This window comes from Ascaphus truei, unplaced genomic scaffold (genome assembly GCF_040206685.1).
Source record: "Ascaphus truei isolate aAscTru1 unplaced genomic scaffold, aAscTru1.hap1 HAP1_SCAFFOLD_340, whole genome shotgun sequence".
In the NCBI taxonomy this organism is placed as follows: Eukaryota; Metazoa; Chordata; class Amphibia; order Anura; family Ascaphidae; genus Ascaphus; species Ascaphus truei.
The window spans coordinates 354,033-377,500 of record NW_027456399.1 but is presented as its reverse complement, the minus strand read 5'-3'; the positions used below and the strand labels follow the sequence as shown (position 1 = coordinate 377,500).

At 50.2% G+C, this 23,468-nt stretch overlaps 1 protein-coding gene across 1 annotated transcript in view; it reads right to left on the bottom strand.

Annotated features, from left to right (window-relative positions):
• TTBK1 (tau tubulin kinase 1) overlaps positions 1-23,468 on the bottom strand; it is a 358,558-nt gene that overhangs the window by 6,189 nt on the left and 328,901 nt on the right. Inside the window, exon 13 of the mRNA XM_075583603.1 lies at positions 21,706-22,246. Coding sequence (XP_075439718.1) covers positions 21,706-22,246 — 541 coding nt within the window. The remainder of the gene's footprint in view (positions 1-21,705; positions 22,247-23,468) is intronic.

Sequence of the window (23,468 nt, the reverse complement as noted above, 5' to 3'; positions counted from 1 at the left end):
GACAAACACACAGGCCTGCTCCCCTCCGCCCGGGCACCCACCCACCAGACAGACACACAGGCCTGCTCCCCTCCGCCCGGGCACCCACCCACCAGACAGACACACAGGCCTGCTCCCCTCCGCCCGGGCAAACACCCACCCACCAGACAGACACACAGGCCTGCTCCCCTCCGCCCGGGCACCCACCAGACAGAAACACAGGCCTGCTCCCCTCCGCCCGGGCACCCACCCACCAGACAGACACACAGGCCTGCTCCCCTCCGCCCGGGCACCCACCCACCAGACAGACACACAGGCCTGCTCCCCTCCGCCCGGGCACCCACCAGACAGAAACACAGGCCTGCTCCCCTCCGCCCGGGCACCCACCCACCAGACAGACACACAGGCCTGCTCCCCTCCGCCCGGGCACCCACCCACCAAACAAACACACAGGCCTGCTCCCCTCTGCCCGGGCACCCCCCAGACAGACACACAGGCCTGCTCCCCTCTGCCCGGGCACCCAGCCACCAGACAGACACACAGGCCTGCTCCCCTCTGCCCGGGCACCCACCCACCAGACAGACACACAGGCCTGCTCCCCTCCGCCCGGGCACCCACCCACCAGACAGACACACAGGCCTGCTCCCCTCCGCCCGGGCACCCACCCACCAGACAAACACACAGGCCTGCTCCCCTCCGCCCGGGCACCCACCCACCAGACAGACACACAGGCCTGCTCCCCTCCACCCGGGCACCCACCCACCAGACAGACACACAGGCCTGCTCCCCTCCGCCCGGGCACCCACCCACCAGACAGACACACAGGCCTGCTCCCCTCCGCCCGGGCACCCCCCAGACAGACACACAGGCCTGCTCCCCTCCGCCCGGGCAGCCACCCACCCACCAGACACACAGGCCTGCTCCCTCCGCCCGGGCACCCCCCAGACAGAAACACAGGCCTGCTCCCCTCCGCCCGGGCACCCACCCACCAGACAGACACACAGGCCTGCTCCCCTCCGCCCGGGCACCCACCCACCCACCAGACAGACACACAGGCCTGCTCCCCTCCGCCCGGGCACCCACCAGACAGACACACAGGCCTGCTCCCCTCTGCCCGGGCACCCACCCACCCACCAGACAGACACACAGGCCTGCTCCCCTCCGCCCGGGCACCCACCCACCAGACAGACACACAGGCCTGCTCCCCTCCGCCCGGGCAAACACCCACCCACCAGACAGACACACAGGCCTGCTCCCCTCCGCCCGGGCACCCACCAGACAGAAACACAGGCCTGCTCCCCTCCGCCCGGGCACCCACCCACCAGACAGACACACAGGCCTGCTCCCCTCCGCCCGGGCACCCACCCACCAGACAGACACACAGGCCTGCTCCCCTCCGCCCGGGCACCCACCCACCAGACAGACACACAGGCCTGCTCCCCTCCGCCCGGGCACCCACCCACCAGACTGACACACAGGCCTGCTCCCCTCCGCCCGGGCACCCACCCACCAAACAAACACACAGGCCTGCTCCCCTCCGCCCGGGCACCCACCCACCAGACAAACACACAGGCCTGCTCCCCTCCGCCCGGGCACCCACCCACCAGACAGACACACAGGCCTGCTCCCCTCCGCCCGGGCACCCACCCACCAGACAGACACACAGGCCTGCTCCCCTCCGCCCGGGCAAACACCCACCCACCAGACAGACACACAGGCCTGCTCCCCTCCGCCCGGGCACCCACCAGACAGAAACACAGGCCTGCTCCCCTCCGCCCGGGCACCCACCCACCAGACAGACACACAGGCCTGCTCCCCTCCGCCCGGGCACCCACCCACCAGACAGACACACAGGCCTGCTCCCCTCCGCCCGGGCACCCACCAGACAGAAACACAGGCCTGCTCCCCTCCGCCCGGGCACCCACCCACCAGACAGACACACAGGCCTGCTCCCCTCCGCCCGGGCACCCACCCACCAAACAAACACACAGGCCTGCTCCCCTCTGCCCGGGCACCCCCCAGACAGACACACAGGCCTGCTCCCCTCTGCCCGGGCACCCAGCCACCAGACAGACACACAGGCCTGCTCCCCTCTGCCCGGGCACCCACCCACCAGACAGACACACAGGCCTGCTCCCCTCCGCCCGGGCACCCACCCACCAGACAGACACACAGGCCTGCTCCCCTCCGCCCGGGCACCCACCCACCAGACAAACACACAGGCCTGCTCCCCTCCGCCCGGGCACCCACCCACCAGACAGACACACAGGCCTGCTCCCCTCCACCCGGGCACCCACCCACCAGACAGACACACAGGCCTGCTCCCCTCCGCCCGGGCACCCACCCACCAGACAGACACACAGGCCTGCTCCCCTCCGCCCGGGCACCCCCCAGACAGACACACAGGCCTGCTCCCCTCCGCCCGGGCAGCCACCCACCCACCAGACACACAGGCCTGCTCCCTCCGCCCGGGCACCCCCCAGACAGAAACACAGGCCTGCTCCCCTCCGCCCGGGCACCCACCCACCAGACAGACACACAGGCCTGCTCCCCTCCGCCCGGGCACCCACCCACCCACCAGACAGACACACAGGCCTGCTCCCCTCCGCCCGGGCACCCACCAGACAGACACACAGGCCTGCTCCCCTCTGCCCGGGCACCCACCCACCCACCAGACAGACACACAGGCCTGCTCCCCTCCGCCCGGGCACCCACCCACCAGACAGACACACAGGCCTGCTCCCCTCCGCCCGGGCAAACACCCACCCACCAGACAGACACACAGGCCTGCTCCCCTCCGCCCGGGCACCCACCAGACAGAAACACAGGCCTGCTCCCCTCCGCCCGGGCACCCACCCACCAGACAGACACACAGGCCTGCTCCCCTCCGCCCGGGCACCCACCCACCAGACAGACACACAGGCCTGCTCCCCTCCGCCCGGGCACCCACCCACCAGACAGACACACAGGCCTGCTCCCCTCCGCCCGGGCACCCACCCACCAGACTGACACACAGGCCTGCTCCCCTCCGCCCGGGCACCCACCCACCAAACAAACACACAGGCCTGCTCCCCTCTGCCCGGGCACCCCCCAGACAGACACACAGGCCTGCTCCCCTCTGCCCGGGCACCCAGCCACCAGACAGACACACAGGCCTGCTCCCCTCTGCCCGGGCACCCACCCACCAGACAGACACACAGGCCTGCTCCCCTCTGCCCGGGCACCCACCCACCAGACAGACACACAGGCCTGCTCCCCTCTGCCCGGGCACCCACCCACCAGACAGACACACAGGCCTGCTCCCCTCCGCCCGGGCACCCACCCACCAAACACACAGGCCTGCTCCCCTCCGCCCGGGCACCCACCCACCAGACAGACACACAGGCCTGCTCCCCTCCGCCCGGGCACCCACCCACCAGACAGACACACAGGCCTGCTCCCCTCCGCCCGGGCACCCACCCACCAGACAGACACACAGGCCTGCTCCCCTCCGCCCGGGCACCCACCCACCAAACAAACACACAGGCCTGCTCCCCTCTGCCCGGGCACCCCCCAGACAGACACACAGGCCTGCTCCCCTCTGCCCGGGCACCCAGCCACCAGACAGACACACAGGCCTGCTCCCCTCTGCCCGGGCACCCACCCACCAGACAGACACACAGGCCTGCTCCCCTCTGCCCGGGCACCCACCCACCAGACAGACACACAGGCCTGCTCCCCTCCGCCCGGGCACCCACCCACCAAACACACAGGCCTGCTCCCCCCCGCCCGGGCACCCACCCACCAGACAGACACACAGGCCTGCTCCCCTCCGCCCGGGCACCCACCCACCCACCAGACAGACACACAGGCCTGCTCCCCTCCACCCGGGCACCCACCCACCCACCAGACAGAAACACAGGCCTGCTCCCCTCCGCCCGGGCAAAGACAGACACACAGGCCTGCTCCCCTCCGCCCGGGCACCCACCCACCAGACAGACACACAGGCCTGCTCCCCTCCGCCCGGGCACCCACCCACCAGACAGACACACAGGCCTGCTCCCCTCTTATCCCTTATCCCTGTTCACAAATGTGCCTCTAATCCAGCAGTGTGGTGGTTAACTGCTGCTAGGCAATTAACTAACACCACCTGCCTGATTAGATGGCTTAGAAAAAGCCTGTCTTTTGAGACAGGAAATGAGACTCCTTAGCTCACGTGTGAGATGAACTTTGGAGACAGAGCAGAGGTTCTTGAGTCTCCCAGGAGAGACTGACCAAGAGAACACAGATCTCTGGAGCTGACCATGTCTTGAGCTCTGCCAGAAGACACAGCAGAGCTGCTTCCAAGACACAGGGGAAACTTCTAAACCTGAATGCTGACAAACCCTGAAGAAAAGGTAGCAACCAGGGACAGAGAAGATTTTCCCTCCAAACTACAAGGAACAGATAAGACTTTTATTACAAGACTTTTTATATCTGTTCATTTCATGCTATGTTTGGGGCTGGGAGACATGCTTAACTAAGGGAGTTGTGAATTGCATAGTATTTCACTAGAACAACTCCCAAGTGAATAGAAGCTGTGTTTCCCCCTTATTTGGATGGTTTCCTGATGTTAAGGAAAAGGCACAATAAAGCCTCGTTATAATTTCACCTTATAAAGTCTCCAATTGTGTACCTCTGTGAACGTCCGTCTACACACCCCTACACCCAAACTCTCCCTCACTGTCACCCCTACACTCAAACTCACCCTCACTGTCACCCCTACACTCAAACTCACCTCACTGCCACACTTACACCCAAGCTTAGAGGCAAGGTAACTACGCAAGCAGCTGCGACCCTAGGGACAAAATCTGCAGAGCTCCAAAATATGATGAAGGATGCATTGGTGCACACTCAGACCCAGCACAAGGAAGAGATGGAGGCTCTGAGAGGAGAACTGCGAGATGTACTCAAGAAACCGAGGTCTCTCACTGAGGAACTAAACCTGAGGCAAAGAGAGAAAAGCATTATGACACTGACACAATGCTACAGAGCGTTTATCCAAGGAAGGATGGCGAGAGAAAGCTATTTACGTAAACGCTCTGTGACTGTCGCCATACAGAGGGAGGAAAGTTCGTCTGCTGTTTCACCAGAGTAAAGCAGCTCAGGTTATTCAGTCATTTTGGGGAATGAAACAGCAAAGAAAGAAGTATGAATACTTGAAGGAATGTGTAAGTCTCCTAGAGTCCAATGTTAGGAAGTATCAGCAACAAAGACGCTACCGGGATGTGAAGAGAGCTGCTGGTGTGATTCAGTCTGGATATGGATGCTACGTCATAACCAAGCAAGCTGTTTGTTCCTATAAGCGTGTCTGCAATGCGTTGCAGCACTACTACAATCTGCTTTCCCCAAAACACGGAGTAAGAGGACCAAGTTATGATGGAGTAGCGCGATACACATCCAGCTGTACTACCGTATCCACGTGGTCCGGAGTAGATTCCTTGCATTGAAAGTAGCCGCTATAAAGACGCAGTCTCTAATGAGAACGAGACAGAAATGTGTCCGCGATCGTATGCTGAGAAAGAAGTCACTGACTATCCAGCGTTGCCCACGTCGGAGTAAGTTAATGAGTCAAGAAAGAGAGGCTCAGATCTACAAGTCTGCCGACTGTGAAAGAGAGGTGCCACGGGGTACGCTTGGAGTTGATGAGAACTCCGCCAATGTTGAAGTACTGAAGCTAAATAATACTGAGCCAGACATAGGTCGTCGTGCGAGTTGCACGAATGAGGAGATCAGGCGTCATGTGGAAGTACTTGTTGCTAAGCGAGTGAAAGAGGAGGCAGAGAAATGGGAAGATAAACTGGAGCAAGGAGTCCTCCTCCACGAGCGACTAAAACGTGAGGAACTAGAGCGAATACTTGAAGAGATACTGGGTGATGTCAAAAGGTACAAAGATTTTGGCACTGGTCTTCTCTTCAATCACGACTACACATCGTGGCTAGAACTTTATAAAAAGGTAGTAGAATACCGTCCTTCAGGCCCAGAATAATAATAATAATAATAGCATGTTCTTGTATAGCGCTGCTAATTGTACGCAGCGCTTTACAGAGACATTTTGCAGGCACAGGTCCCTGCCCCGTAAAGCTTACAATCTACAGTATGTTTTTGGTGCCGTGAGGCACAGGGAGATAAAGTGACTTGCCCAAGGTCACAAGGAGCCGACACCGGGAATTGAACCAGGCTCCCCTGCAGCAATCTCAGTGTCAGTCAGTGTCTTTATTCACTGAGCCACTCCTTCTCCCTAAGGCACAGTAATTGCCCCAGTAAAAATGTTCTTGGGAAAAGACGTCTCACCAAGGAGAATCAAGTCCATGGATCCAGCCAAAGGATAGACACAGAAAAGACTGGAGGCAAGGTTGAAAGCCTCTTCAATTGGAAGTCGAGGAAAAAGATGGATGACGGTAAACGAGGCTGGTGCATGGGCCGCTCCACAGAACAATGTTACGCTGGGGAGGGGGATATGTGACAAAGTCACTATGTCTGTATGCTGTTGTGGTGCAGTGTGTGTGTGTGTGTGTGTGTGTGTGTGTGTGTGTGTGTGTGTGTGTGTGTGTGTGTGTGTGTGTGTGTGTTTTCCAGCATGCAGGCAGTTAAATTCCTCCTTGAGAGGCTAGATGCAGGTGCAGCCAAATAAGAAACAGGACTCCTGAACAGGAGGTTTAAAAGGCAGGAAGCTGCCAGAAGAGGTTGGTTTTCCCCAACCAGGAGGACACTGGTTGGCCTGGTTCCCAGGCCTGGAGGGAGCAAGGTCTTGGGACCATCTGGGAATCACACCCAGGATACAGAATTGCTACAGGCGTGATTAGACCACAGGATGCAGCCCTGCTCCACGGAACCGGCGTTCCAGACCTAAGGAGGAAGCGGAGCTCTGATATAAACATGTAACCAGAGGGATTGCCTATACTCATATGGGACACAGGTCCCCATCTAAAAGATAAGGACTTTAATGTGGTTCTCTGTTGTTGTATTGTATGTTTTGGGTCTGGTAACTGGCTTAGCTGGCCAGCCAGGTAGGTGGGGCCTGTGCGGTCTAGTAAGTCTCCCAAGGGAAGTAGGGTTTTATTTTATGGTTTGTGTTTTCCTTAAAGGGACAGTGTGCCTATTCTCCTGTTTTTATTGTGGAGAATAAACCACTGGAGTTAAAGCGTAACCCACCGTCTATGACTCTTACTGACCCCGCCGCAAGGCCGTCCTGCCACACACTATATAATGAGTGAGATTGGATGTAGCTCTGGGGATTTTTCTCTTCTGTTAGACCTCTAAGTCCTGTTTTGCATGGCAGGTCCAGGTAAGAAAATCACCAAGGAAATGCTTTGTGTTTGAAGGACCAACTTTATCTGACTATTTATACCAAAGCAACAACAAGGAAGGAGCGAGAGGTCCCAGGACCCCCCAACGCCCCCTCGTGAGTGAGGTTAAGCGATGCTCTGCAAACTTCAAAAGGTTACACAAAGGGCAGTTCTCTTATCCTTCCAGGATAAAATAAAATACAAATATCTCATATCAGTACAACTCTTAGTGATGCTGTGTGTCCGTGTGGCGCTCCTCAAATTAAAACTAAGCAGCCAATGCGGACCTGACTTACTACAATCTAGGTTCCTAAGACTTGGTGCCCCAGCAATTGCCAAACCAATTGCTTCCATAGTCAACTCTATCCTGTCTGCAGGCCATATCCCCAAGACCTGGAAAACTGCCAGAGTTGTCCCAATCTTCAAAAGTGGGGACAAAAACACTGTCTCAAACTACAGGCCAATCTCACTTCTCCCAATCCTATCCAAAGTCATGGAAAAATGTGTCCACTCCCAATTAAGCGATTTCTATACCCAGACAAATTTCCCTAGCCAATTCCAATCTGGCTTTCGCCCCAAACACTCCACCGTAACTACCCTGCTAAAAGTTTGCAATAAAATCCAGTGTGGAATGGAACGGGGACAACTCACTGGTGCAGTATTCCTAGATTTTGCAAAGGCTTTTTATACTGTTGATCATGCTATCCTGCTTAACAAACTCCAGTGCTCTGGAATAGGGAAGCATGCTTTAAACTGTTTTCAGTCCTACCTATCAGGTAGATCCCAACATTTGTCCATCTCAGGCTCTAACTCCAACCACCTGGATATCACCTGCATTGTCCCACAAGCAAGTGTCTGTTCTGGGGCCCCTACTCTTCTCAGTCTTCATCAATGATCTTCCTACAGCTTGTAAGGGAGCTTCAATACATATGTATGTGGATGACACAATCTTATATGCGCACAGCCATAGCCTCTCCGACCTTGAACACATACTTCAATCTGATGTTTTGAGACTTGAAAATTGGATTAATCAAAACAAACTGTTTTTAAACACTGACAAGACTGTAACAATGGTATTTGGGACCAAGGCTAAATTTCTAAAACTACCAATGACTGAGCTCCAGATAAGAACCAGATCAAATACAATCCTAGCCCTGTTACTAGTTTTAAATACTGTATCTGGGCATATGGTTTGACTCCCATTTAACATTTGGGTTGCATATTGATACCCTGACATCCAAACCTATGCCAAACTAGGTGTACTTTATAGGAACAAATCCGCCCCAAGTCTGCTGGTCAGAAAGCGTATCGCACAGCCAATGCTAATGCCAATTATAGACTATGGAGACATAGTATACGGCTCGGCACCCCAAACCCACCTTAGCAAACTTGACACCCTCTACAATTAAATATGCTGCATTGTTCACCAATGTAACTACAACACACATCACTGCGAAATTCTCAAAGAACTAGATTGGTCATCACTCGGGGCTAGGCGCAAAGCTCACCTTTCCTGTCTCGCCTTCAAACACTTTCTGGGCAAGCTACCCAGCTATCTGAACAAGCTCCTCACCCCTACCACACGCAGCACTTATCACCTGAGATCTGAGGCTAAGGAACTTTTCATGGTCCCAAAGGTTCAGCAAAGTATCCGGCCGCTCCTCCTTCTCTTACCGTGCACCCCAAAACTGGAACAACCGACCGGAGACTCACAGCGACCACCAGTTTAAGTTCTTTCAAATCTAAGGCTGTCTCACATTGTAATGTGGTCTGTAACTGTTACATACACCTATAACTTATTTTCTCTTTAACTCTTCATGCCATGTCTTCATATATAATTTATAACCATGTTTACCTAATTGAATGCAATGTCTTTATATATAATGAATACCCTGATCACTTAATGTAACCATGTATTTGTCATCATAACTCTATGCCCAGGACATACGTGAAAACGAGAGGTAACGCTCAATGTATTACATTACAGTATGCATACATGTGGAAGGGTCCTTACAGGCATACAGTATGTATATATGGGGAACGGTCCTTTTACATGGCATACAGTATGTATATATGTGGAAGGGTCCTTACATGGCACACAGTATGTGTATATATGGGGAAGGGTCCTTACATGGCACACAGTATGTATATATGGGGAAGGGTCCTTACATGGCACACAGTATGTATATACGGGGAAGGGTCCTTACATGGCATACAGTATGTATATATGGGGAAGGGTCCTTACATGGCACACAGTATGTATATATGGGGAAGGGTCCTTACATGGCATACAGTATGTATATATGGGGAAGTGTCCTTACATGGCACACAGTATGTATATATGGGGAAGGGTCCTTACATGGCACACAGTATGTATATATGGGGAAGGGTCCTTACATGGCACACAGTATGTATATATGGGGAAGGGTCCTTACATGGCATACAGTATGTATATATGGGGAAGGGTCCTTACATGGCATACAGTATGTATATATGGGGAAGAGTCCTTACATGGCACACAGTATGTATATATGGGGAATGATCCTTTACATGGCATACAGTATGTACCCCCCCTGCATTAGCAGGGACTGCATTGGCATGATATAGTGAGGCATTTTAAAGTGAGCTTTTAAGTGAGAATATATAGTTAGACTATAGTGTGACTAGAGGTGACTGGTGACTGCATCCTCCTGCAAACTCTTCTACACATGGCAACAAACGGTGAGCTATTCTGACCACACTATGATCCCTGCTGTTTAGTCTGTACACACACACAAACACACACACACACACACACTATGATCCCTGCTGTTTAGTCTGCACACACACACACACACACACACACTATGATTCCTGCTGTTTAGTCTGCGCACACACACTTGGCTCAAAACAGCTCCATGCAGCATTACCTACCTCTGGCATAATGACCCTGCTTTTTACCTCCACTTTGTTCTTTCTCCTGGCCTCATTGAAATGTTACTCTCTCTATCCACTACACACTCCCCCCTCCTGGCCCATGCCCAACATCACCATACACCCTGGATTACTCAAAAGCCTTGCACTATCTACTGAATGTTGGTGGAGAACCCTGAAAACCAGCACACCAACCACCGCTCACTCTAATGGCAAACATCATAAAGTTACAACTTGCAAACAACTACCCAAATTTCTACTCCTATTATTACTCTCTTTAGCAGGTGATATTGAATCTAACCCAGGCCCTCCCATTTCAGCTCTGTCCCACACCCCTGAGAATACCCCCTTCAAATTCCAAAAAGGCCTATCTCTCGCCCATATAAATATCCTGGGCCTGCTGCCCAAACTAGACGAACTAAGGGCATGGTGCCTTATGCATAAATTAAATTGCTTAACCTATCGCAACTCATTTCGCAACCCACACGGATAAACCTGAAATCGCATAACCATTCCTTGCTAGACTGGATTCTCTCCTCAAATCCCAGCAGAATCCAATCCTCTGGCATCCATCCTGACATTTTCAGTGACCATGCAATAGTGTACTGTGTAAGGAAAATTAAACCGCCCCATTCAAGCCCTCAAGTTCTCCTCACTAGAACATTTAGAAACTTTAACCCACAACAGTTTCTGGCTGACCTTACCAACTGCCCATGGCACAGAATCGATTTAATTCCTGACCCTGATTCTGCGCTCGAATATTTCCAATCCGAGTTCTTAAAACTCTGCGATACCCATGCTCCACTACGCAGAATAAGGGTATGGGGTGCCCACCTACCATGGGTTACACCTGACCTTATAGCACTCTACCAGTTCAGGGATGCCTTGTGGAAAAGCCACAAAGTATCTGGCACTACCAAGGATCTCAATCACTACAGATGCCTGCGGAACATGTGCACAAGGCAAACAAGGCATGCAAAAGCACAATATTACTCTGACAATCTCCTCCAGAACACATCAAACCCAGCTAACTTCTGGAAGGCTATCAACAACATATTCCAGCCTTCTAACCATCAACAACCAAGTAATATCACTAAGGGGGATATTACTCTGACAAACCCCACTGACATTGCAAATCCATTCAATGATTACTTTGTGGGGTGTGCTACTAACTTATTAGCGAAACGCAGCCCAAACCACAAACATGAATCTCATCCTTGGAGTACCCCTATAGCCCCACCCCCTCCTGACACTGCCCACAATTTTCAATGTGGCCCAGTATCTGAAGAGGAGATTACACAAGCGCTTCTCAAATTAAAACTAAGCAGCCAATGTGGACCTGACTTACTACAATCTAAAAGGTTACACAAAGGGCAGTTCTCTTATCCTTCCAGGATAAAATCAAATACAAATATCTCATATCAGTACAACTCTTAGTGATGCTGTGTGTCCGTGTGGCGCTCCTCAAATTAAAACCAAGCAGTCAGTGTGGACCTGACTTACTACAATCTAGGTTCCTAAGACTTGGTGCCCCAGCAATTGCCAAACCAATTGCTTCCATTGTCACCTCTATCCTGTCTGCAGGCCATATCCCTAAGACCTGGAAAGCTGCCAGAGTTGTCCCAATCTTCAAAAGTGGGGACAAAAACACTGTCTCAAACTACAGGCCAATCTCAATTCTCCCAATCCTATCCAAAGTCATGGAAAAATGTGTCCACTCCCAATTAAGCGATTACTATAACAAGACAAATTTCCCTAGCCAATTCCAATCTGGCTTTCGCCTCAAACACTCCACCGTAACTACCCTGCTAAAAGTTTGCAATGATATCCAGTGTGGAATGGAACGGGGACAACTCACTGGTGCAGTATTCCTAGATTTTGCAAAGGCTTTTGATACTGTTGATCATGCTATCCTGCTTAACAAACTCCAGAGCTCTGGAATAGGGAAGCATGCTTTAAACTGGTTTCAGTCCTACCTATCAGGAAGATCCCAACATGTGTCCATCTCAGGCTCTAACTCCAACCCCCTGGATATCACCTGTAGTGTCCCGCAAGGCTCTGTTCTGGGGCCCCTACTCTTCTCAGTGTTCATCAATGATCTTCCCACAGCTTGTCAGGAAGCCTCAATACACATGTATGCAGATGACACAATCCTATATGCACACAGCCATAGCCTCTCTGACCTTCAACACATACTTCAGTCTGACTTTTTCAGACTCGAAAACTGGATTTCCCAAAACAAACTGTTTTTAAACACTGACAAGACTGTAACAATGGTATTTGGGACCAAGACTACATTTTTAAAGCTTCCAGCAACTGAGCTCCAGATTAGAACCAACGCTAAAACCACCCTAACTCCTGTTACTAGTTTTAAATATCTGGGCATATGGTTTGACTCCCACTTAACATTCGGGATGCACATTGATACCCTGACAACTAAGACCTATGCCAAACTAGGGGTACTTTACAGGAACAAATCCTACCTAAGTCTCCTGGTCAGAAAACGTATCGCACAGCAGATGCTAATGGCAATTATTGACTATGGAGACATAGTATATGGCTCGGCACCTCAAACCCACCTTAGCAAACTTGAAACCCTCTACAATTCAATTTGTCGTTTTGTTCTCCAATGCAACTATAACACACATCACTGGGAAATGCTCAAAGAACTAGATTGGCGCAAAGTTCAACTTTCCTGTCTTGCCTTAAATTCTTTATGGGCAAGCTACCCAGGTACCTGAACAAGCTCTTCACCTCTACCACATGCAGCACCTATCACCTGAGATGAGACTCCAAAAGACTGTTCATGGTCCCAAGGCTCAACAAAGTATCAGGCCGCTCCTCCTTCTCTTACCGTGCACCCCAAAACTGGAACAACCTACCAGAGACTCTTACATCTACCACCAGTCTAAGATCTTTCAAATCTAAGGTTGTCACACCTTTTTAATCTGGTCTGTAACTGTTTTATACGCCCATAATATATATTATCTTTAACTGTGCACACAATGTCTTGTATATAATGTATACCCTGCTCATTTATGTAACTGTATTTGTAAACATGTATTTGTCATCATAACTCTGTGCCCAGGACATACTTGAAGACGAGCGGTAACTCTCAATGTATTACTTCCTGGTAAAATATTTTATAAATAAATATGGGGAAGGGTCCTTACATGGCATACAGTATGTATATATGGGGAATGATCCTTTACATGGCATACAGTATGTATATATGGGGAAGGGTCCTTTTACATGGCATACAGTATGTATATATGGGGAAGGGTCCTTACATGGCACAAAGTATGTATATATGGAGAAGGTTCCTTACATGGTATACAGTATGTATATATGGGGAAGGGTCCTTTTACATGGCATATAGTATGTATATATGGGGAAGGGTCCTTACATGGCATACAGTATGTATATATGGGGAAGGGTCCTTGTTAGGACCAGTAGGTCAGGCCAGAATCTGCACTCATGTTAAGCTTCCATTTTGTCTGGTCATAACTAGTTAAGATTCTGTAGTCAGCCTTTTGCTGAAATATAATTCCTAAATGCACTCAGTTTTTGCCAAATTGCATTTCCTTTCTTCCTGCTCAGGATATTGCTAAGATACTTTTGTATCATTAACCTCCTGTTTTTTTAGTTAGAATACAATAAACTGGTTCTAAGCAAGAAGCAAAATAGTGTAATATAGTTGCTAAAGACTCAAGGTCTCTTTTGATAACAGACAATGAATAAGCTATGTATTCAGACATTGCTTGTATTGGGAAAGACACGTCCCAAGAATCATGCCACTAATATGTCCTGCCCCTAAATCACGCCTCTAATCAAAGCAACGCCCAAGACACATTTAGGATACGCCTATGTTACGCCTATGTTACGCCTCTAACCAATATCTTTTTTTTTCTGTATAAAAATCATTACCCTATGAGTAATAAATTGAGACAAAGGATTTGAAACCTGGCTTGCGTTACGTTTCATTTCGTTCGTCTACCAGGCCTGAAAGTTCATAAAAAATCGAAGATAACAGTGGCAGGGCGTGAAAGCTTCCTGGGAAGTCTGCTGCAAACGGTGCAGATGGTGTATCCAGTCACAAGGCTTCAGATTTCTTGGCAGAGGAAAGGCTCCTCTCGGTTCTGAAGCCAGGGGAGGAAATAACGGATTTTCCTTCAGTCCTTTTACATGGCATACAGTATGTATATATGGGGAAGGGTCCTTTTACATGGCATACAGTATGTATATATGGGGAAGGGTCCTTTTACATGGCATACAGTATGTATATATGGGGAAGGGTCCTTTTACATGGCATACAGTATGTATATATGGGGAAGGGTCCTTTTACATGGCATACAGTATGTATATATGGGGAAGGGTCCTTTTACATGGCATACAGTATGTATATATGGGTAAGGGTCCTTTTACATGGCATACAGTATGTATATATGGAGAAGGGTCCTTTTACATGGCATACAGTATGTATGCGTGGGGAAGGGTCCTTTTACATGGCATACAGTATGTATATATGGGGAAGGGTCCTTACAAGGCATACAGTATGTATATATGTGGAAGGGTCCTTACATGGCATACAGTATGTATACTGTATGTGGGGAAGGGTCCTTACATAGCACACAGTATGTATATATGGGGAAGGGTCCTTACATGGCACACAGTATGTACATATGGGGAAGGGTCCTTACATGGCATACAGTATGTATATATGGGGAAGGGTCCTTACATGGCACACAGTATGTATATATGGGGAAGGGTCCTTACATGGCATACAGTATGTATATATGTGGAAGGGTCCTTACATGGCATACAGTATGTATACTGTATATGGGGAAGGGTCCTTACATGACACACAGTATGTTTATATGGGGAAGGGTCCTTACATGGCACACAGTATGTATATAACAATCATCTGTTCCTTAGCAGGTCTTAAAATGAGGTGAATACAACCTCAGATGAACAACAACACATGACATATTACACCGTGTCATGATTTATTTAACAAAAATAAAGCCAAAATGGAGAAGCCATGTGTGAAAAACTAAGTACAGCCTTACTACTTCCATAGGAATTAAGATGCTAAGTAGCAGACAGGTGCTGCTAATCAAATGCCCTTGATTAATTGATCATCAGCAAATGTGACCACCTCTATAAAAGCCAACGTTTTAGCAGTTTGCTGGTCTGGAGCATTCAGCGTGTGTGTGTTAACACAATGCCAAGGAGGAAAGACAGCAGCAATGATCTTAGAGAAGCAATTGTTACTTCCCATCAATCTGGGAAGGGTTATAAGGCCATTTCCAAACAATTTAAAGTCCATCATTCTACATGGAGAAAGATTATTCAAAAGTGGAAAACATTCAAGACAGTTGCCAATCTTCCCAGGAGTGGACATCCCAGCAAATTCACCCCAAGGTCAGACCGTGCAGTGCTCAGAGAAATTGCAAAAAAAAACCAAGAGTTACATCTCAGACTCTACAGGCCTCAGTTAGCATGTTAAATGTTAAAGTTCATGACAGTACAATTAGAAAAACACTGAACAAGTATGGTTTGTTTGGAAGGGTTGCCAGGGGAAAGCCTCTTCTCTCTAAAAAGAACATGGCAGCACGGCTTAGGTTTGCAAATTGCATCTGAACAAACCACAAGACTTCTGGAACAATGTCCTTTGGACAGACGAGACTAAAGTGGAGATGTTTGGCCATAATGCACAGCGCCATGTTTGACGAAAACCAAACACAGCATATCAGCACAAACACCTCATACCAACTGTCAAGCACGGTGGTGATGGGGGGATGATTTGGGCTTGTTTTGCAGCCACAGGACCTGGGAACCTTGCAGTCATTGAGTCGATCATGAACTCCTCTGTATACCAAAGTATTCTAGAGTCAACTGTGAGGCCATCTGTCCGACAGATAAAGCTTGGCCGAAATTGGGTCATGCAACAGGACAATGATCCAAAGCACACCAGCAAATCTACAACAGAATGGATGAAAAAGAAAAGAATCAAGGTGTTGCAATGGCCCAGTCAAAGTCCAGACCTCAACCCGATTGAAATGCTGTGCAGGACCTAAAGAGAGCTGTGCATAAACAAATGCCCGCAAACCTCAATGAACTGAAGCAACGTTGTAAAGAAGAGTCGGCCAAAATTCCTCAACAACGATGTGAGAGACTGATAAAGTCATACAGAAAACGATTACTTCAAGTTATTGCTGCTAAAGGTGGTTTACAAGCTATTGAATCATAAGGTGTATTTAGTTTTCACACATGGCTTCTCCATTTTGGCTTTATTTTTGTTAAATAAATCATGACACGGTGTAATATGTCATATGTTGTTGTTCATCTGAGGTTGTATTTACCTCATTTTTAGACCTGCTAAGGAACAGATGATTGTTATTATGTCCTGATATGTAAAACCATAGAATTCAAAGAGGGTGTACTTTCTTTTTCACACCGCTGTATATATATATTTATTAAGTAGGATAGCAATATATATATTCTAAAGCAAGAAAAATGCTGATCTTAAATAATCAAATAATTAAATAAATCATATAAAAATATATATATAAGCACAATAATTAAGCCTCAGCTAGGGGGCGCTCAAACCAAGGAATATATAAATAAATATATCACAATGCAAATTCAACAATATTATTAATAAATGTCATAAAAACCATAGAGTATGAAAGTCCAGTTCTGTTCTGAAGTTGCTGCTTTCTCAAATGCTGGGAACAACCCAACACTCCACAAGGGTACTAGATCCAATCTTCACTGATCAATGAAAGGAGAAGGGATTGACCTGCAGCTTTGATCTTCAGTAGGACATTGTGTGGGAGTATCAGAGGCAGGCGCTGTGGAAGAATGTCAACTCAAGGAGACACGGAGTAAGCCACATCACTCCTCCTGCCCCTCCCGATCTGCTCGTGGTGCCGGAGCTCCAAGACCAGTGACGTCATTACGTGGGAACGTAGTGACGCAACAGTACAGCGACGCGGCGCCCACACGTGGTGCGGAAGAACTCTGAGGAACTTGCACCAGCAGGGCAGACCTGACGGACGCGTCAGTGGAGGTGGACAAGAGGCGCACAGATGCACCTGATGCTGAGACACCACATTCAGTGCTCATATTGCACCAACGTTTTGTAAGTGCATTTTTATCTTTTCTTGCTAAGTAAATTCTACATACTACACTATGAGGTGTGCGCTTTTTTCTTGTTTTTTTTCAATATATATATTCAGCACTCAATAGGTTAAGATGTTTTAAGTTGCTTTTCTCATGGAGGATCTTAGGGGCAACTTGAAACTAAGTTATAGGATGTATCTGTTAGAGATAAGACTTGCTTTGCCCAGTTTCAAACTCTCTTTCCCACATATTGTATTCTGCTGATACTATGCTCTAACTCATATTCCTGAGAGGTGTGACCTGTTCCCAGGATCTCTGTCTCTCTCTCATTCTGTTTTACATCCTCTGATATATGTCTTTCTTCCTAACTCTGATATATATTTTTCTTAGTTCCTTATCTTCCTGAGAAATCAGTATGTTTAGTTAGCAAAAAGCGAGTTAGCTAAGACAAGTGATTTATATCTCTTTGTCCTTATAGTATAAAGAATAACTTTGAACACGGCATAACCCCTACCTTCAGAAATTTGAAACTGAGCAGAAGTATCTAGAATGCTGAATCTTTGCTGAAGCTGATTGAAGAAAGTGCGAAGTATTATATCGCAAAGATTTTTCTAACCTAATGGTGGAGAATGCGGGCGCGGACTAACAGCTAAAGGAGTGAAGGTGAGAGTTATCGTGTCTCCCAAAAGGAGAGGAGGTTTCTATAAACCTTATCCCAGGCTGTCAACTTTGTCCCTGCCGATCCGGAATTGAAAGACTTCAAGGATATTGGTTCCAGTTCAGGAGGAAAATTCGGATAACCGCGAGGATAAAGAAAGGACGTCCATTATTGCAATAAGTACTAAGACCAAGAACAGAGACAGGATCAGCATCCAGGTCGCCTGTTTACTTCACTTGACGGGCCCAGAATAAGGCGGGTGCCTCTGAGCAAGGACACAGGGGAAAAAAAGGGGGTGATACAGAGGAATGCACACCTCTACTTCTGATCCCCTGTAACGGTATGTTATTCGTTACTTATACTACACATTGAAAGAAGGTCGTCACGATAATCAAATTGAAAAGTTTTTTTTTTTAGTCCATATACTGCTGCGGCCGAGTTTATTCGAGCATTTGCCCGTTCTCGGCCGCAGCAGTAGCCTGGCGCGCGCCGGAGGGTGACGGGCGCGCGCCGAAGCAGCGGAAGAGCGCCCTCAGATCGGGGCGCTCTCCCTCCCGCTGCCGGGTCCGCCGGGTCCCCCGGAACCCCCTGCCGCCGTCCCCCACATCGCGGGACACCAGGGCTCCCTCGGGGAGCCCTGGACGCGCGTGCAGGGGGCGCAGGCTCCCGATGACGCGTGACCGTGCGTCGGTGACGCGCGGCACGCCGAGGGGCGGCCACTAGCAAGCCGGGAAATCTCCCGGCTTGCGGATCTGGCCGTAGTGCGATTAAGTGTGTCGCCAGTGTATTGATTATCGTTTAAAAATGGACTGGCTTAAAAAGAGACTCCACATATTCATTGGATACCAACATCTCGGGGGGTAATCCTTTGAATATTTGGGATGATTATATGTTGTTTGTCCTGTAGAATACTATATGTATAATACTGTATAGCTCACGAGTATGTTTTTACCAGACCTAAGTATGAGTTTTGGTACCCCTAGGTTTGTGAGACACTATGAACAAAAGTAGAATATGTGACTAGGCAGGTGATTCGTGCCGGGGGGAAGGTTCCTAAACCGGCATCTCCGTGTGGTATTATCCTGCACTGGTGTGAGCAGCTGGGCGTATGACGTCGTCACGTGATACCCAGGATGCACTGGCTCCCCTACGCGTTTCGTGTCACGTGGGACACTTCGTCAAGGAATAACCTCACCAATCATTCATGCTAACTAAGTACAGCCGGCCAACCAATGAAAAAACGGTATAACTTCGTCTGGGGGGTGGTATAAGCAGCCTTCCAATTAGTAAACTAGGCACTACATATATCAAGCAAAATAAGCTACATAAAGCATCAAAAAAACATAAAAAGGAGAGACGGGGAGCAGCATTGAAGAGGGAATTTAAAGGAGATTCTTGGCGGCCAGCGTGCACTTAACTTTCTACCCACGGTACAAAGAAGACATCCTTGAGAAGAACGCAAGAGTCGGGATGGTGCATAACGAGAAATTAGGGCTGAGATGTAAGGAGGGGCAGAAGAGTGTAAAGCTTTAAAAGTGAGGAGAAGAATGGAGTGTGAGATGCGGGATTTGATCGGAAGCCAGGAGAGGGATTTCAGGAGGGGAGACGCGGGGACAGATCTAGGAAAGAGTAGAGTGATTCTGGCAGCAGCGTTTAGGATAGATTGTAGGGGAGACAGGTGAGAGGCAGGAAGGCCGGACAGCAGGAGGTTACAGTAATCAAGACGGGAGAGAATGAGGGCCTGAGTCAGAGTTTTAGCAGTCGAGCAACAGGGGCGTATCTTTGTGATATTGCGGAGGAAAAAGCGACAGGTTTTACAAATGTTTTGAATGTGAGGGGCAAATGTGAGAGAGGAATCGAGTGTGACCCCTAGGCAGCGTGCTTGTGCTACTGGGTGAATGATGGTACTTTCCAACAGTAATGTGGAAGGAGGTAGTAGGGCCAGGTTTGGGAGGAAGTATGAGGAGCTCTGTTTTAGCCATGTTGAGTTTAAGGCGTCGGAGGGCCATCCAGGATGATATAGCAGAGAGACATTCAGAAACTTTGGTTTGTACAGCAGGTGTAAGGTCGGGTGTTGAAAGGTAAATTTGTGTATAGCAAGGGAAATATCAATATAGAGGAAAGAGAAAAATTCTTCAAAGAAATAAAACTACCAATAATTAGAGGAGAGTAATTGGAGTTTATCAATTCTCCATTTACACCCGAGGAAGTCACAGGAGCAATCAGGAACCTGAAAAACTTCAAAGCTCCAGGCCTAGACGGCTCTCGGGAGAAGAGATAAGTGCCCCGCTAGAGAGAACACACCAGAAAATACTAGAAAAAAAGCGAATCACTGCCCTCTAGCGAAATGGCCCACATTAAAATAATTCATAAACCCGGAAAGAACCCACTATTACCCGAGTCACACAGACCAATATCCCTGATCAATCAGGACATTCAACTCTTTACCAAAATAATGGCAGACAGATTGGTCCAAATATTACCCGCAATCATACACGCAGACCAATTGGGATTCATCAAAGGCAGATCCGCGGTGAAGAATGTAAGAAAGGTCATATCCGTAATAAAACGGGCACAAATAAACAAAATAAAGCACTCAGCCCTGATGGCCATCGATGCTGAGAAAGCATTTGATAACATACAATGGGATCATGTAATATATACTTTGGAAAAATTTGGATTTAAAGGTAAGTTCAACTATGTAATAATAAGGACCCTATATAACAAACCTCAGGCTAGAACTATCGCGGCTAGATGTCTGTCTGAACCCTTCGCACTACATAGAAGCACAAGACAGGGATGTCCGCTGTCCCCCCTAGTTTTGAATCTTGCTATAGGGGGGTCAATTATCCTATTATTTAATAGCCTGATACTCTATGGAGTGGTCCCTCTACATTACCCATCATACGCTCTGATTTACTATGTACACAGCACCAAGAACACCAGCTGTTTCCTGCAAGCAAAATAATACGTGTTCCAACCCTCCCCCACCGGCCCCTAAACTGCTCACTATAACTCCTCCTACTACTCCATATCACCCCTCCTATAACTCTTCATATTCCTAGTATAACCCCTCCCTGCAACTCCTCCTATTGCCCCATATAACCGCTCCCTATAACTCCTATTACCCAGTATAACTGCTTCCTATAACTCTTCCTATTCCCGGTATAACCTCTCCCTATAACTCCTATTGCCCAGTATAACCCCTCCATATAATTCTTCCTGTTGCCCAGTATAACCGCTCCCTATAACTCCTCCTATTCCCAGTATAACCGCTCCCTATAACTCCTCCTATTACCCAGTATAACCGCTCCCTATAACTCCTCCTATTATCCCATATAACCGCTCCCTATAACTCCTCCTATTACCCCATATAACCCCTCCCTATAACTCCTATAACCCAGTATAACCGCTCCCTGTAACTCCTGCTATTACCCCATATAACCCCTCCCTATAACTCCTGCTATTACCCCATATAACCCCTCCCTATAACTCCTATTACCCAGTATAACCGCTCCCTGTAACTCCTGCTATTACCCCATATAACCCCTCCCTATAACTCCTTCTATGACTCCGTAGTAAGATGATACATATAAAGCATATGGATCCAGCTTTGTACCTCCAATATCTTTCGGGGGCAGCTCTCGCCCCCCTCAGGTTTCCCTCCCCCACCCCCACGTGTGCGTGTCATGGTGTACATGATGTGTACTCTCCGCTTACCTGTCTCTGAGGCCCGGTGGGGTCAGACTCCCGCCTCCGCTGGCGTGCCGCCGGTGTGGGGTGTGAGTGAGAGGGGCTCCCCGGGTGAGGCTCCAGCCTGTTCTCGGGGCCCTCATTTCTGGAGGACGTCTCCTCCTCAGCCACTGTCTGCATGGTCCGGGGCCTGGCCTCATGCACCTTGGGCCTGACTGCGGCCTCCGTTCCCCCTGGCCTCCGCCTCTCCTCCCCTTCCTCCAGGGGTCGCAGCTCCTCGGGCTCCTCGTCCGTGGTCCCTGAGGTGCTGGGCTCTGCCCCAGGGTGGAAGTCCTTCAGCTCGGTTTCCTTGTCGATGATCACCCACTCCTTGCTGTCAAAGTCCTCCTCCTCCGCCAGCGGCACGGAACGGAAAGCGTTGCTCAGAGCTTCATGCTCCACCGAGGCCGACACCTCCATGCGCCCGCTAGCCTGCCGGTCCGCCGGCCCCGTGTCGACGGACAGCATCTGAGCGGGCTGTGAGGAGCAGGCCTGGCGAGAGGGGGAGGCGGGGAGGTCCATCCGAGATCTGACATGGAGAAGGGGAGAGAGAAGGAGGTCAGGGACAGGTGTGGGGCAGGAGGAAGGGGGATGTGAGGATGCTCGGGAGGGAAGAGAGAGGGGAGAAGGTATAGGGAAGCGCAGTCACCCACAGACGGAGGCTGCGTACAGTATGTGTGGGAGATGCTGGTCCAGTCAGTGTGGTCCTAGCAACCGTGGCATGTTGTTCTTGGAAAGGTGAGGATGCCCAGGTGCCAGTGTGAGAGTTATATACATGTCTCTCTGTGAGTCCTGTTTCTGAGAGGTGGGAACAGAGAGAGCGGGGGAGAGAGAGCGGGAGAGAGCGTGGGGGAGAGAGAGCAGGGGAGAGAGAGCAGGGGAGAGAGAGCGGGGGAGAGAGAGCGGGGGAGAGAGAGCGGGGGAGAGAGAGCAGGGGAGAGAGAGCAGGGGAGAGAGAGTGGGGGAGAGAGAGCGGGGGAGAGAGAGGGGGAGAGAGAGCGGGGGAGAGAGAGCGGGGGAGAGAGAGCGGGGGAGAGAGAGCAGGGGAGAGGGGGAGAGAGAGCGGGGGAGAGAGAGCGGGGGAGAGAGAGCAGGGGAGAGAGAGCGGGGGAGAGAGAGCGGGGGAGAGAGAGCGGGGGAGAGAGAGCGGGGGAGAGAGAGGGGGAGAGAGAGCGGGGGAGAGAGAGCGGGGGAGAGAGAGCGGGGGAGAGAGCAGGGGAGAGGGGGAGAGAGAGCGGGGGAGAGAGAGCGGGGGAGAGAGAGCAGGGGAGAGAGAGCAGGGGAGAGAGAGCGGGGGAGAGAGAGCGGGGGAGAGAGAGGGGGAGAGAGAGCGGGGGAGAGAGAGCGGGGGAGAGAGAGCAGGGGAGAGGGGGAGAGAGAGCGGGGGAGAGAGAGCGGGGAGAGAGAGCGGGGGAGAGAGAGCGGGGGGGAGAGAGAGGGGGAGAGAGAGCGGGGGGGAGAGAGCGCAGGGGAGAGAGAGGGGGAGAGAGAGCGGGGGAGAGAGAGAGGGGGAGAGAGAGCGGGGGAGAGAGAGCGGGGGAGAGAGAGCGGGGGAGAGAGAGCGGGGGAGAGAGCGCGGGGGAGAGAGAGCGGTGGACAAGGAGAGAATAAGAATATTGGGGAAGAGAGGAAGAGCGTATCAGTCTTGGAGGATACATGCAGGTACCATGTTACTGAGCTTAGAGGAGACAGGAACGTGTCAGAGACAGGACATATGTAAATTCATATAATGAATATACGGTACACACAAA